We start from the raw sequence: 13476 nt of genomic DNA on the forward strand, positions 1-13476 counted from the left end.
GTTTACATTAGGAGTGATGATTGATTTTTCGATTTCAATTATTCGAGTTTAGAGATATTTTCCCTTCCGAGCTGCAAGTTTACGCATGACTTTTGGTAATCTGGGGTGATGCAGTTTAGTTTTTTAGGTCAGATTGGGGCTGTGTTTGTTTAATTTTGGTCAACGCATTGTCGATCTACTGCCGGACATGCAAGAGACAAGTCATTTGTATTGAGTAAAAAGCAAAATTCAAGCATAACATTTTAAATAAGCCAATACGGATTTAAAAACAAGCAATCCCAGCAATCCTGATCTTAATTTCTTAAATTCTTAAGTTCTTAAATTCTTAAATTCTTAAATTCTCAAATTCTTAAGTTTTTAAATTCACAAATTCTCAGATTCATAAATTTTTAAATGCCTGATTTTGAGTTCAATTTTTAATAAAAATAGTGCTATATATATAAGAAATTCGGGTTTTTCGTAAATTTATATTTTCGATTTTCTAAATTTCAGATTTTAAAGCATTTGTAATTTCGACATGTAATTTCTGAATAAAACAAATACTTAAATATTAAAAATTTTATTCAATTCTGCATACTTTTTATTTAGAATTTCCAAATTTAAAATTTTTTACTATTGAGTTTTTCAGTCAGTTAATAGATATTTGTATGATAACTGTCAAGTTTATTTTCACTCTGGTTTACTTCATTTCGATCCGTGTGGATCAATTGGACAGCGCACTGGACTCACAATCCAGAGGTTGCTGGTTGGTACTAGAAATAGTGGCCGACAGCTTTTAAGACAACTTCTGTTTTTTTTCTGGATTTTCAATATTATTATATCGAATAGGGGAGTGTGGGGTAATTTGGACACCCTAAGGAAATTGCTCTGTCACGGGCTGTATGGATATTTTAAAGGAATGTGGATGACACCAGAGGATAATAGAGACCATATTTGATGGAAAAATGTCATTTATTTCGATAAATTTTGATAAAAAACCCATTTTTATCTCAAAAATTAAAAGGTGTTCAAATTACCCCCACATTTTTGTGTGGGGGTAATATGAACACCCCTATGGGGTAATTTGGACATGCCTTGTGGGGTAATTTGGACATGCCTTGTGGGGTAATATGGACATACCTTGTGGGGTAATATGAACACCTTTTGAGGGGTAATTTGGACACATGTTGAAGAATAAGTTTAACATTTGATTTTTTGAGCATGTTTTTTTTTATCCTTCAACCTGGTTTTGTAATTGCTTTATATTTTGAAGTGTTGTTTGGCTCACAATATTTCATCAAAGGTTTAAATAATGATTTTGTGATAGAACTATTATTCAATAGGAAGATAACAAATAGTTCAGTGTAGTATACATAATTTAATCATTAATACTGAAATGATTTAAACATTGTTTCTGGATTAGGAACAAGTATAGTTTTTAGTGATTAAGGTATCGTTTATGTTTTTATAAATCAATCTTTATATAGAATTTATTAGCCAGAAAATATCATTTTTTTTAATTTTTCATTCTGTAGCCCTTCAAATTTAAATATTATTGTAATCCAGCATAGAAATTAGAAATGTCAAAGAAATTAATTCAAAGCAATCAACATTAGAGTCTTGTTGAACGCCAAATGTACAGTGATCAGATTTTCATCAATTCGAATATTGGAATAAATTTATCTAAATTAAAAAATAGGGGTTTGTGAAAGTTCTCATTGCTCACATTTTTTTTTTGATTATTTTGACATATTAAATCCCTCTAAATTTATCTAAATCGCTTTAAAAACTCATCCAACCATGAAAGTTACTTTTTTGTTGCCTGACAGGTAGACTTTCAGGTATGTCCAAATTACCCCACAAGCCATGTCCAAATTACCCCCATAGTATATTCTATCATAAATTGCGATTTTTGATGATAAAAATGGATAAAATGCACATTTTTTATACGTACATATCTCAGGCATCGTCCAAGCAACCCCCTTAAACAAAAAATGTCCACTTTTTTGCCATATAATCCTTGCAAAACCTTATTTCCTAACCTTCAAATATTAGAATTTAAGGCAGTGCCAACCAGCCTTTGGAAACTTTTACATATTACACCAAAACTACTTAACCTATTCCAACTTTTTTGGTTTGTCCATACTCCTAGGCCATTACTAGTACTAGCCTTATCACTTAAATTGCCGTTTTCACTTTATATCCGAAGAAAACGTGATTTTTAAAGGGGTGTCCAAATAACCCCCCCTGTCCATATTACCCCAAACTCCCCTACAATATTATTAAAACGTTTTTGAATTTCAGTCGCATACAAAAAGGAAAATTCTTGAAATATATTTGAATTTTAATACACAATTTAAAAATGTTTAAATTTGCTGTGATGATTTGCTTATATGAAATATAGGTGGTTGATTATTTTTTATTTATAAAATACTAAATAATGATACGGGACCATCCATAAACCACGTGGACACTTTTTTGGGAATCTTTTACCCCCCCCCCCTTCCTTGACAATTTTCCATACAAAAAAAACTTTTTTGTATGGATCGTGGACAATCGCCATACCCCCCCCCCCCAAAAGTGTCCACGTGGTTTATGGATGGTCCCTACATAACACAATTTTTCAATTTGATAAAGTCGTTTTGCACCAAATTACTGATTTCTTCAATATTCATTAAAATTTGATAATAAAAATAAATGCAACTTTAGCCAAACAAAGACAAATAATTCTAAATATCGCTGAAAACATTAGCCACCGGCAGCTCGGGGACTTCTCGAGCACCTATCTTGGCTACTCGACGGATCCTTGATGAACTTTTTCTTCGCTGAATGAACTCGAAGGCTAATTTAGCTTTAGCTTTGCTACCCGCGGTGCGAAAGTTGGGGTGCAAACATGTCGGGAGCAAATCGGATGAACTCTTTAAAAAAATTGAAAATGATATTTTATTGATGTAAGTAAACAATTAGGACATATAATGCAATTAGAAGCATGTTCTATCATGCTAGAATGTAGTTTTATTGATTTCGATCAACAAAACGGATAAAATTTTGAAAATAAATAAATTAGATCCCCGCGGTGGGCTTGATTCGGTAGCCATATTAGCTCCCAGCGGTGCGAAAACGTGTATTAGCTACGGAGCAAAGCTAAAAATGGGGATCCAACCGATAGGTTTGCCACGCAATTAGATCTCTGCGGTGGAGATGCCCTTACAATTAAATTTTGGCTGATTTTAGCGGGACGTACTTTATGGATGAAGCCTGTATTATTTCATTATATTATATAGAATCACAAATAAGGGCGATAAACTGCTAACTGGGGCTATTAGGGATACATAGGGCGAATAGGAACCCACGGGACAATTATGCGTAGAAACACAGAAATCGGTCGAAAAACGTCAATCGTGTTTTTCTCAGTTGCACTTTTTTGAACATGGGACAATTATGCATAGAACGGTAGCTTATGTGTGGGATAAACTTCAAAAGCGTTTTTCTCAGCTTGCTGTTTTGCATATGGGACATTTATGCGAACATGGGCAGTATATTGGTTTGTGAAATGTAGCCAGAAGTGACGGTGAACTGGATCTCTTGAGATTTAAGACCCAAGGAGTGATCAAATAACTTTTGTCAACTTATGTTGAAAACCCATTTGATTTGTGACTTTGGACTAAGGTACTCAAATGTTACGTCCGTAACATACGTCATCTAATGGACCTTTTTTCCGTCCCATATATAATATCGTCAATTTTGAGTTAACGATGCAGTTTGGTTCAAAATCATGCGAACTATCAGAAAACTATTAAAATTTGCTTGCTTAGTTGGTTTGTATCATTTTTTGATACAAATGCTGAAACTTTTCAGGATTATATAAGAACTATACTGCCGTTCAATGCATAATTCTCCCATGTCAGTTTTGGACGATGTTGACTTTATGACATTTTCAAGTTTAGTCTGATGTGTACTTTAAGAAAAACACATAAAATCTGGTACTTTGTTCGGAAACTCATTAAAAACAACACCAAGTCTGTTTGTCCCATCGTTAAACTTCTAGGCATAATTGTCCCACCAAGTATTTTCTAACACGGAATCATTAGTTTTACTAAGCAATGTGTCTTGTTTACCTGTTGTATAGCAAGAGAATCACAAATAAGGGCGATAAACTGCTAAGTGGGGCGATTAGGGAAATACTTGGCGAATAGGAGCCCACGGGACAATTATGCATAGAAACAACTCCTGTCAAAACAATGACTTGGAATAGTGAGTGAAACTTTTGCTCGTGATTCGTGGGAAGTTTTAACCCCGTTTTTGAAACTCGACAACGACTATCGTTTTGCTAATTGATTGCGCGAGTAGTGCGGTTCCCGTAGTTGCTGGAGTACATTTTTAGTTCCTGCTGCCAGAAGCCAAATACGACGACGAAGTTTTGCAGCTGGACACGAGTGTTTCCTCAAACCTTCGCCATATTGCCGGATTACTCTCCTTCTCCCAAGTCACTCACTGGAACCACTCAGCATTTGACAGCGATCATGAGTGGAACAAAGAAAACAGAAGACAAAAAAAGTCATCTGTTTCCAGCAAGGATGGTATCAACTTTAAACGCTCGAGAGACGATTTGGACGAGACCGATGACCGAATCCAGTCCTTCGACGAACTTTTGACCAGGATGAAACAGATGTTTGATGACACCAACGCGAGAATCGACACCTGCAAAAGTGACCTGCAGGCCGAGTTCACTACACTTCGTGAGGATGTGCAATCATTCAAGGACCGGTGCTCTGTGGAGATCAACAATTTGTCTGATGCCCTCGCACTTACTCAAAACAACGTTAATCTCAATCATGAACGCCACCTCAAAAATTCCAAATCGAATGATCTGCTGCTCTCTGGCGTTCCGTATCATCAACCCGAAGACCTACTTGGTTTTGTGAAGAGTGCGTCGGCGGCACTTGGCTATGGCGAACGTGAACTTCCACTCATCTACACGAAGCGATTGGCTCGGCCCCCGATTGCACCTGGCTCAACTCCACCGATTCTGCTGCAATTCGCCTTCCGTGCTGCTAGAGATGACTTCTACTTCCGCTATTTATCATCGCACAATCTCTCCTTGACGCATCTTGGCTTCAATGTGAACAAGAGGGTTTATCTGAACGAGAACCTGACGGATCAAGCTCGGTCGATCAAGGGTGCGGCACTCAAACTCAAGAAGTCAGGAAAGCTTCACAGCGTCTACACCAAGGATGGATTCATCTTCGTGAAACCGGCGGAGGGGGGCGAAGCGAAGCTTGTGAATTCGTTGGAGCAGTTGGCAGAGTAACCTTTCCTAGTAAACACCCGTTCCTACCACGACAACTTCCTTGACTCCTTTCCTTCTTTCCCGTGTTATCTTCCCCTCCTGAAAGTTCGGCTATGAATATAGCACCAACGTTAAACCTATCCAGATTTGCTTTTCTTTTTTCCTTCCAAGCTAGTCCTTGTTTCTGATCCCTCGTTATCCTTGACTCCATCCTTCCTGAAAGTCTTGTTCCGGTTCGTAAATCAACTTCCAGCTCCTCGATTTGATCGAGTTGAGCTCGTTGCTGTTGATGATTCGTTGCTGTTGCTGCCCGTTAGAATCGTTGGGATCACTCCTCGGCTGGACCGAGTGGAGTCCGTTGCTGTCGCTGGGTCGTTGGATCTGCTGGATGGACCGAATTTGTTGGATCATGCTGCTGCGCCGTGTCGTTGGTGATTAAACACTTATATCACACTTTGTTGAAACCTTTTGAATATTTCCATTCGAATCACAAAGAGCATGTGTAGGGATCTAAGGTTCACTTTATTTGGATTTTTTTATCATGAACTCAAACTTGTTTTTCTTAGTCTTAGTTATTTTTAGTTTATCCTCATTAACCATGGTGATGCATTTTTCAATTCCGACTTTTTATCTTTTAACTAATGCTGGATAATAGTAGTGCCACCCTTCACAATTAAACTGTTTTATTCCACGTGTCGTGATGAATTGTGCTCTCGACTCCAGTAAATTGAATATTTGTCATCTCAATGCTCAAAGTATTTGTGCTCGACAGTTGAGCAAGTTCAATGAATTTAAAATTTGCTTTAGCAACAGTAAAGTAAGCATAATATGCGTAACTGAGTCGTGGCTAACCGACAACATACCCGATGAACTAATTTCTCTTGAAGGTTATAATCTAATAAGAAATGATCGAAAATGCGCTCGTGGTGGAGGAATTCTTGTGTACTATAAATCCAACTTAACCTGTAAAATATTGACTTTTTCTAAAAATGATACATTGAACACAACTGAATTTTTACTGATTGAAATTCATTGCAATAGAGAAAAGTTTTTGCTGGGTGTTTTTTACAATCCACCTCGTGTTAACTGTTCTGAAATTGTGTCCTCTTTATTTTCAGAATTTTCAACTAGTTATGAAAATGTCGTTATTGTAGGCGATTTTAACACCGATATTAGCAAATCAGGAACGCTTTCAGATAATTTCTTGAATGCCATAGATCATCTTGGAATTTGTTGCGTTAATTCTTTCCCGACACACTTTCACAGTGGAGGTTGTTCTCTTTTAGATCTTTTTTTAACAAATAATACAAATTTTGTTCACAATTTTAATCAAGTCTCAGCTGGTGGATTTTCAAAACATGATATGATTTTTGCATCGTTAAATCTAAGTTCTTTTGAAGATGAAATATATTACTTCAGGGATTACAATAATGTCAATTTACCTGCCTTAATTGAAGCAGTTAATTCCATTAACTGGTCACAATTATTTTCTATGAATGATCCGGACATTGCACTTGACTATTTCAATCAACATATTCGTAACTTATTTAACCGTTTTATTCACCTTCGCAAATATGTACCTAGAAAGAATTCCTGGTTTAACAACAATATTATGAAAGCAATGATCGAAAGAGATCTCGCATATAATATATGGAAAACTGATAAGAATTTTACTAATTACAGTCAGTTTAAGAGATTGAGAAATAAAGTCACACATCTCATCAATGAGGCTAAATCTAATTATGTTACATCTCGAGTTGATTCTTCAGTGTCTAGTAAAGACCTTTGGAACAAGTTAAAACAACTAAATATTTCTAATAAATCAAAACCTGATGTGAAATTCCCCAACTCTAACGCAGAAATCAACAACTATTTTACCTCAAATTTTACTCAAGATTTGTCACACCCTCCAATATTACCAAGAAACAATGAAGGCTTCCGTTTTTCAGAGGTAAATGTCAATGATATAATTAATGCAATTAATTCAGTGAAGTCAAATGCAGTAGGTATGGATGATATTCCTATCCGTTTTATTAAACTTATTTTGCCTGAAATCATTCATAAAATAACTTTCATTTTCAATATGATCATATTATCATCAAAATTTCCCCGAGCTTGGAAAATGACTAAAGTTATACCAATCAGAAAAAAGTCTAGAAGTCTTGATTTGAACAATTTACGCCCGATAAGTATTCTTTCTGCACTTTCAAAAGTCTTTGAGAAAGTATTGAAAATCAAATCCAAACCTATTTGGACAATTTTAATATTCTTAACAGTAATCAATCAGGATTTCGAAAAAATCATAATACGACTTCGGCTACAGTTAAGGTACTAGACGACATTCTTAGTGTAATTGACAAAAAGGAAAAGCTTTTTCTGTCTTTATCGATTTTGCAAAAGCATTTGATCGCGTGTCACATGTTAAATTAATTCAAAAGTTATCACTGCAATTCGGATTTTCATCTGGTGCCACAGAATTGTTACAAAATTACTTATGTAACAGAAAACAAGTTGTTTTCGCAAATGGCCTTTTTTCTGATTCAGCCAGTATTATTTCAGGCGTACCTCAAGGTTCTATTTTAGGGCCGCTTTTATTCTCCTTATTCATTAATGACCTGTGCTCCGTTCTAAATCATTGTAGAATTCACATGTTTGCTGATGACGTCCAGATTTACATAGCTTCTAATAGGCTGTCTATTCCACAAATGGCGCAATTATTAAATGAAGATTTAGTTAACATTTATGACTGGTCATGTTCTAATCTTCTACCAATTAACTCATCCAAAACTAAAGTTATGCTCTTTTCCAGAAACAGCTCAGAACATCAGCAGCCTTTAATAATGCTCGGTCAAAACGTTCTTGAGTATGTGCTTAAATATCCAAGTCTTGGCTTCATTCTAAAAAATGATTTAGAATGGGATGGTCATGTGAATGCGCAATGTAGAAAAATCTATATCGGACTTAGAACTTTAAAGCTCTCAGCAAGTATGTTACCGGTTAATGTAAAACTCAAACTCTTTAAATCCCTATTGTTGCCACATTTCATGTATGGTGATGTTTGCTATTAAATGCTTCATCTGCTTCTTTGAACAGGTTAAGGGTAGCTTTAAACGCGTGTGTACGATTTGTATACAATTTAAATAGATATTCGAGAGTGACTCACCTTCAGCAAGAATTGTTAGGCTGTCCTTTCAAAGAGTTTATTAAATTCAGAACTTGTTTAACCATGTTTAAAATAGTAAACTTTTCCATTCCACCCTATTTAGCAGATAAAATACAAATTGCCCGCAGTACTAGAACTAGAAATTTAATAATTCCAAGACACAGCACAACACATTACGGAAATAGTTTCATAGTAAGGGTGCTACTATCTGGAACCAACTTCCTAACGCGATTAAAAACATTCAAACCATTGCAGGTTTCCGCAAAGAATGCATCACTTGGTTTAGAGGATAAATTAATTAAAATGACATTAGTTTACACTGATCAGGAGTTTAGAATTTAATTAATATTTTAGAGAAAATGCTTTTCCGGTTCTCAACAAAGTGTAGTAATTTAAAAGGATATTTCCTTACTCTACATGAATAATAAATAAATGAAAAATGAAAATGAAACACAGAAATCGGTCGAAAAACTTCAATCGAGTTTTTCTCAGTTGCACTTTTTTGAACATGGGACAATTATGCGTAGAACGGCAGTATAGTAAACTTAGCAGCACTGGTATTTTTTTAATTATGAGAAGTATTTAGTCCACTTCGTTTATAATTTGAATAAGAATAAGAAAATGTTACTAAAATAAATTTTAATTTGAGAACTGATGGCTTTCGGTAGTTTTAGCAAATGAAACATAATGATTTTCATATTTCCGAACAATCTATTTGTCACCCAATCTGCACTGTTCAGTTAAACATCAGCAAGCACTAGAACCTATAGCAGCATTGTACCTCTTTTCTCGAACCAAGCCGCGATTGAGTGTTTTTTGTATCGTTCTTACAAAATAAAGTTGTTAAAATTCACGTATAAAAAAGAACAGCATGTACTAAAAATCTAACGACTGGAGGTTACTACAGATATAAAGTATTTCATTCATTCTCATTCTGCAAGACAAGTTAACGGAAATGGGGGGTGTAAAACTTTGAACTTAATGTCTTGCCTGCCAATTGGTTTTGTTGATTGGTTGGGGGAGTTAAACTAACGATAAGTAGAAGGATTTTGTTTTGGTATCACTGCAGCAGCAGTGGCATCGTGTAGAAACGCTTTACTGTGCCCAAATTTGCGTGAAATAAGTTAAAAAGCGTTGTAAGTGTTGTTGTTGTTCGCACACAATTCCTTCGTGCGACAATATTTACACATTCACAGCATTGTAGCTTCAGATCATTTTTCACGCACGCTCACATACACAACTCGAACAAATGGCCACTTCCGTGTAAACTGTTTTGTAATAGGTAGTCCCATTTGCTCTCGATAACACGCCCATTTAAACTTTGTCAATCAACGGTTTTAAGCTAAGGCTGTTTTTTTTTTATTTAGCGGTTTGGCGAAACGATTTACGGGGTACAAACTCTTGGCTAATTCTTCCTATATAACAAAGGGTCACTCGACCTGCTTGATGCTAATCAACTTCGTTTCCGTTTATTCGTTTATCTAGAGAATAATCTACTATGTACATGGGGTTAGTAACAAGGGAAAAGGGACGCGAATCAATTGTTCACCAACTAAAAATGCGTTTTCGAACGCTTCTTAAATGCCGCAAATTTAATAAAGTTTGTTTTATTTTTGGCTCCAACACAAAACGTACGAAAAGCATATTAAAATGGATCAACAGCGAATGGCTTCGCGTTGGGACAATTCAAAAGATTGGATTTTGATTTCAGAACAGAACATCCAGTTCTCTCGTTGTTTCCACCTTTTGTATGTTTTGCGAAGGGGAAAAATTACATAAATAGCAAAATATAAACTTACATACTTACGATCTAAAATATGATCAAAACGCTTCTCTCTAATGAACTATACTTACAAGACGCGCCTGCTGCTTAACCTAAATGGGATCGAAAAATATTCAACCGATTTGTAGGTTCGATTCCCGAACAATTTTCGCTCACATAAGTATTTTCTCCCAAAATAACCCCGTGCCCCGGCCGCGCGTGTGACCATTCCCGTCGTCCCTGAATCGAGTAACGCATCAAGCGTTTTCCGAACGAAGTCCACACACCAGCGCGCGTAAGGGAGGGGTTAGGTGGGGAAGGGGGTTCACTGACGCCCTAAACAAAACACTAGCTCAGCGGTCTTCCGCCGGGAACCGGCTCTCAGCAGATGATCCCCTTGTCGCCACACTGGAGCGTTTTTCGGCTGGCAACGGTCGCGACGGCCACGGCTAAGCCCGCAGCCGACGCCGGACCCCCGCCCATGGTTTCCTCCGAGCACTTGAGGCAGCACAGGGTAGCGGCGGCCGCGGCGCAGAATCCATTCTCCATCGGGAGCATAACGGCGGCTGCGGTAGCGGTTGTGGATTCCTGCTGCTGTTGGAACTTTTGAACGTAGGCCTTCACGGAGTGCGGACTCGGGGTGGAACTGCACGTCGAGGACTGCCTGCTACTCACGATGGTGGTGGTGGTGGTAGTGTTGTTGTTGTTGGTTGTGTGGTGGTACCTGCTGGTGGCGCTGCTGGAAGAAGTTAAAAAAAATGGTTAATTTCTATATGAAAAAATCAAGGTTTGCAACGAGTTGCTTATAACATTTTTTTGCAATTCCAAAAAACGCTGCATGAATGGAATTTTATGTAAAACATGTATTGAACGTTATTAATTTTCCATTCAGTTATTTTTGGTAGGGAAAAGTAGGCCGTTTCGTTTCTCCAGAAGGATAGGAAAAGATGACAGTTTTACAGCGGAAATGCCAAAACAGATTTTTGAGGGTTTTCTCTGATGCTTTTGTTAAAATTAGTCGTAGAAGGCGTAGATTGCGGAATAATTCGGATTTGGAGTAATCTCTGTGATGTGGTCAAACCTACTGTGTACAGTTAACTGCAAATATGATTCGTTGAAATTAGATTAGGCCGATGCAAATATTTTTTGAAGTTTATGTCCCTCGACTCTGATCAAAGTCGAGGGGGTAGGGGAGGGGAGAGTTAAAATATTGAAATTACATGACACGTTTTCAACATTTGCATGAAAAAACGTGTTTTAATATACATTACACATCTGTCCGGTTGTTTTGCAATCATAAGTTTACAAAATTTCTAAGTATTGACGAAAGTTTTATTTCCGCATGAAAAAAAGTTTTTGCGGTGATGTACATTGGAATTCCATAAAAGTTTAAAATATTTTTAAACGAGCCCAAACATGCTAAATATGATTATCAAAGCAGAACAGGGCATTTAAGATTGTTTTCAGTTGATTAGACTTCTATTTCCATTAAAATTTTTAAGTTTTTTGAAAAAAAAATATTTTGTTGCCCCTTGATTTTTTGGATTTTTTGAAGGGAGGGGCGACATAATCTTTAATCTTTAAAAGCCAATTCAATTATTTATCCAACTTAATGAATTAGTTTTTGATTAATTTTGAATAAGTACAATCCCAAACAAACGTTATCATGTAAAATTCGACAATACAAACCTGCTGTGATGATGATGACTCAGATGATGATGGTGGTGGTGGTGATGGTGGTTGTGACTTCCATGATTGAGTTGGCCGTTCTGTTGCTGCTCGGAGGGTGGCGCCTTCCGGCTGACCTTGGGCGTCGTCGGTGCGTCCGGAAACAGCGACACGGTAACGATTTCCACCACGCTGACCGGTGGCGCCGGAGTGCTTGCGTTTTGTACTTGCAGGAGGTTCTCCTTGTTTGTTTCGGATTCGTCGTCCTCTTCGGGCGATGACGGCTTGGACTTGGCTTCCTCCGGCAGTTCGGCGGAGACACCGTTGTTGCCGTGGCCATTGTGGTGACCGTTGGAGGGGCGCAGAAGGGGTACATTTTCAATGATGAGTGGGCAGGAAGGTTCGTCCTCTTCTTGGGGAAGCTGCTTCGCCACTACGGTGATGGTGGTATTAGCCGTCGCCGTTAGCGGGTCTTTTGGTACTTTTTGTGTATTTTCGGTCTTCTCCTTGAGCCATCGGTGTTCGAGGCATTCTTCGACGGTCAGGCGCCCTGGAAATAAGGGGTCGAGGTTAGAATCAAAAAAGTCGCTTTGATAATCTGTTTTACTTACTTTGGCTTGATTCGAAGCGCACACTTGATAAAGTCGATCGCATCCTCCGACACGTTCTCGAACAGATACTCCGGGAAGTCGAGCAGGCACTTGGTAATGTTGAGGGACGTCTCCTGTTTGTTGTCGCCGCCAAAGGGCGAGTAGCCCGTCAATAGCACGTACGTCAGCACGCCGATCGACCAGATGTCGGTCCGCAGCGAGTGGCTCGTACTGGAGCACCTCCGGCGCGACGTAGTCCGGGGTGCCCAGGATTTCCATTATCTTGCCCGTATCACCGATGATACGCGCGATACCGAAGTCGCATAGCTTCAAACCGTCTGGAGAGAGAAGGAAATCATGAAAATTACAATTCCTGCGATATGCAAAAAGGTCAACTCCAACTCACCTTCAACGTCGTTTCCAATAAGCAGAATGTTCTGTGGCTTCAGGTCCAAATGGATGATGGACTGTTTGTGCAGATGGTTGAGGGCACGCAGAACTTCGCGCATACACGTTCGAGCCTTTTCCTCCGACAGTTGCCCTTTGTTGTCGATGATTGTCTGCAGTTCGCCACCGGTTGCGCTGGGGAAAAAAAATCAAAATTCATTAAACTTGCAACTTACAAAAATTGCCCAAAACACATACAGTTCCAGGATCAGTGCCGTCTCGGAGCGCGTCTCGTGGACCGCATGCAGCCGGACAATGTGCTGCGAGCTAGCGCACAGCATCAGCACGGCGATCTCGTGGTTGATCTCCTTGGCGCAGCACTGGCCGCGGCGGCGCCGCCGCAGGAACTTGGCCGCATAGTGGACGCCGGTCTTCTTGTCGACCGCTCGCCGCACCGTGCCGTACTTTCCTCTGGGGAGTGGAAAATGAGAAAAAAAATCATTAGAAGATTAGATTAAAAAAAACGAAAAAAAAAATTGTGTGTTTCTACGACAAATTATTAGATTTTTGAGCAAAGCACGATTTTTTGGAACTTTCTTCTAGGCACTGATCCACACCAGTTTTTTAAGCGTTTTAC

The 13476-nt window shown here is 38.3% G+C and overlaps 1 protein-coding gene across 1 annotated transcript in view; it reads right to left on the bottom strand.

Annotated features, from left to right (window-relative positions):
* Positions 1–9123: 9123 nt before the first annotated feature.
* Positions 9124–13476, bottom strand: part of LOC6038480 (death-associated protein kinase related) — a 166271-nt gene continuing 161918 nt past the window's right edge. The window contains 6 exon segments of the mRNA XM_038249891.1: positions 9124–10933; positions 11884–12413; positions 12473–12674; positions 12676–12790; positions 12859–13034; positions 13098–13310. Coding sequence (XP_038105819.1) covers positions 10576–10933; positions 11884–12413; positions 12473–12674; positions 12676–12790; positions 12859–13034; positions 13098–13310 — 1594 coding nt within the window. The 3' untranslated portion in view covers positions 9124–10575.

This window comes from Culex quinquefasciatus, chromosome 1 (genome assembly GCF_015732765.1).
Source record: "Culex quinquefasciatus strain JHB chromosome 1, VPISU_Cqui_1.0_pri_paternal, whole genome shotgun sequence".
NCBI lineage: Eukaryota > Metazoa > Arthropoda > Insecta > Diptera > Culicidae > Culex > Culex quinquefasciatus.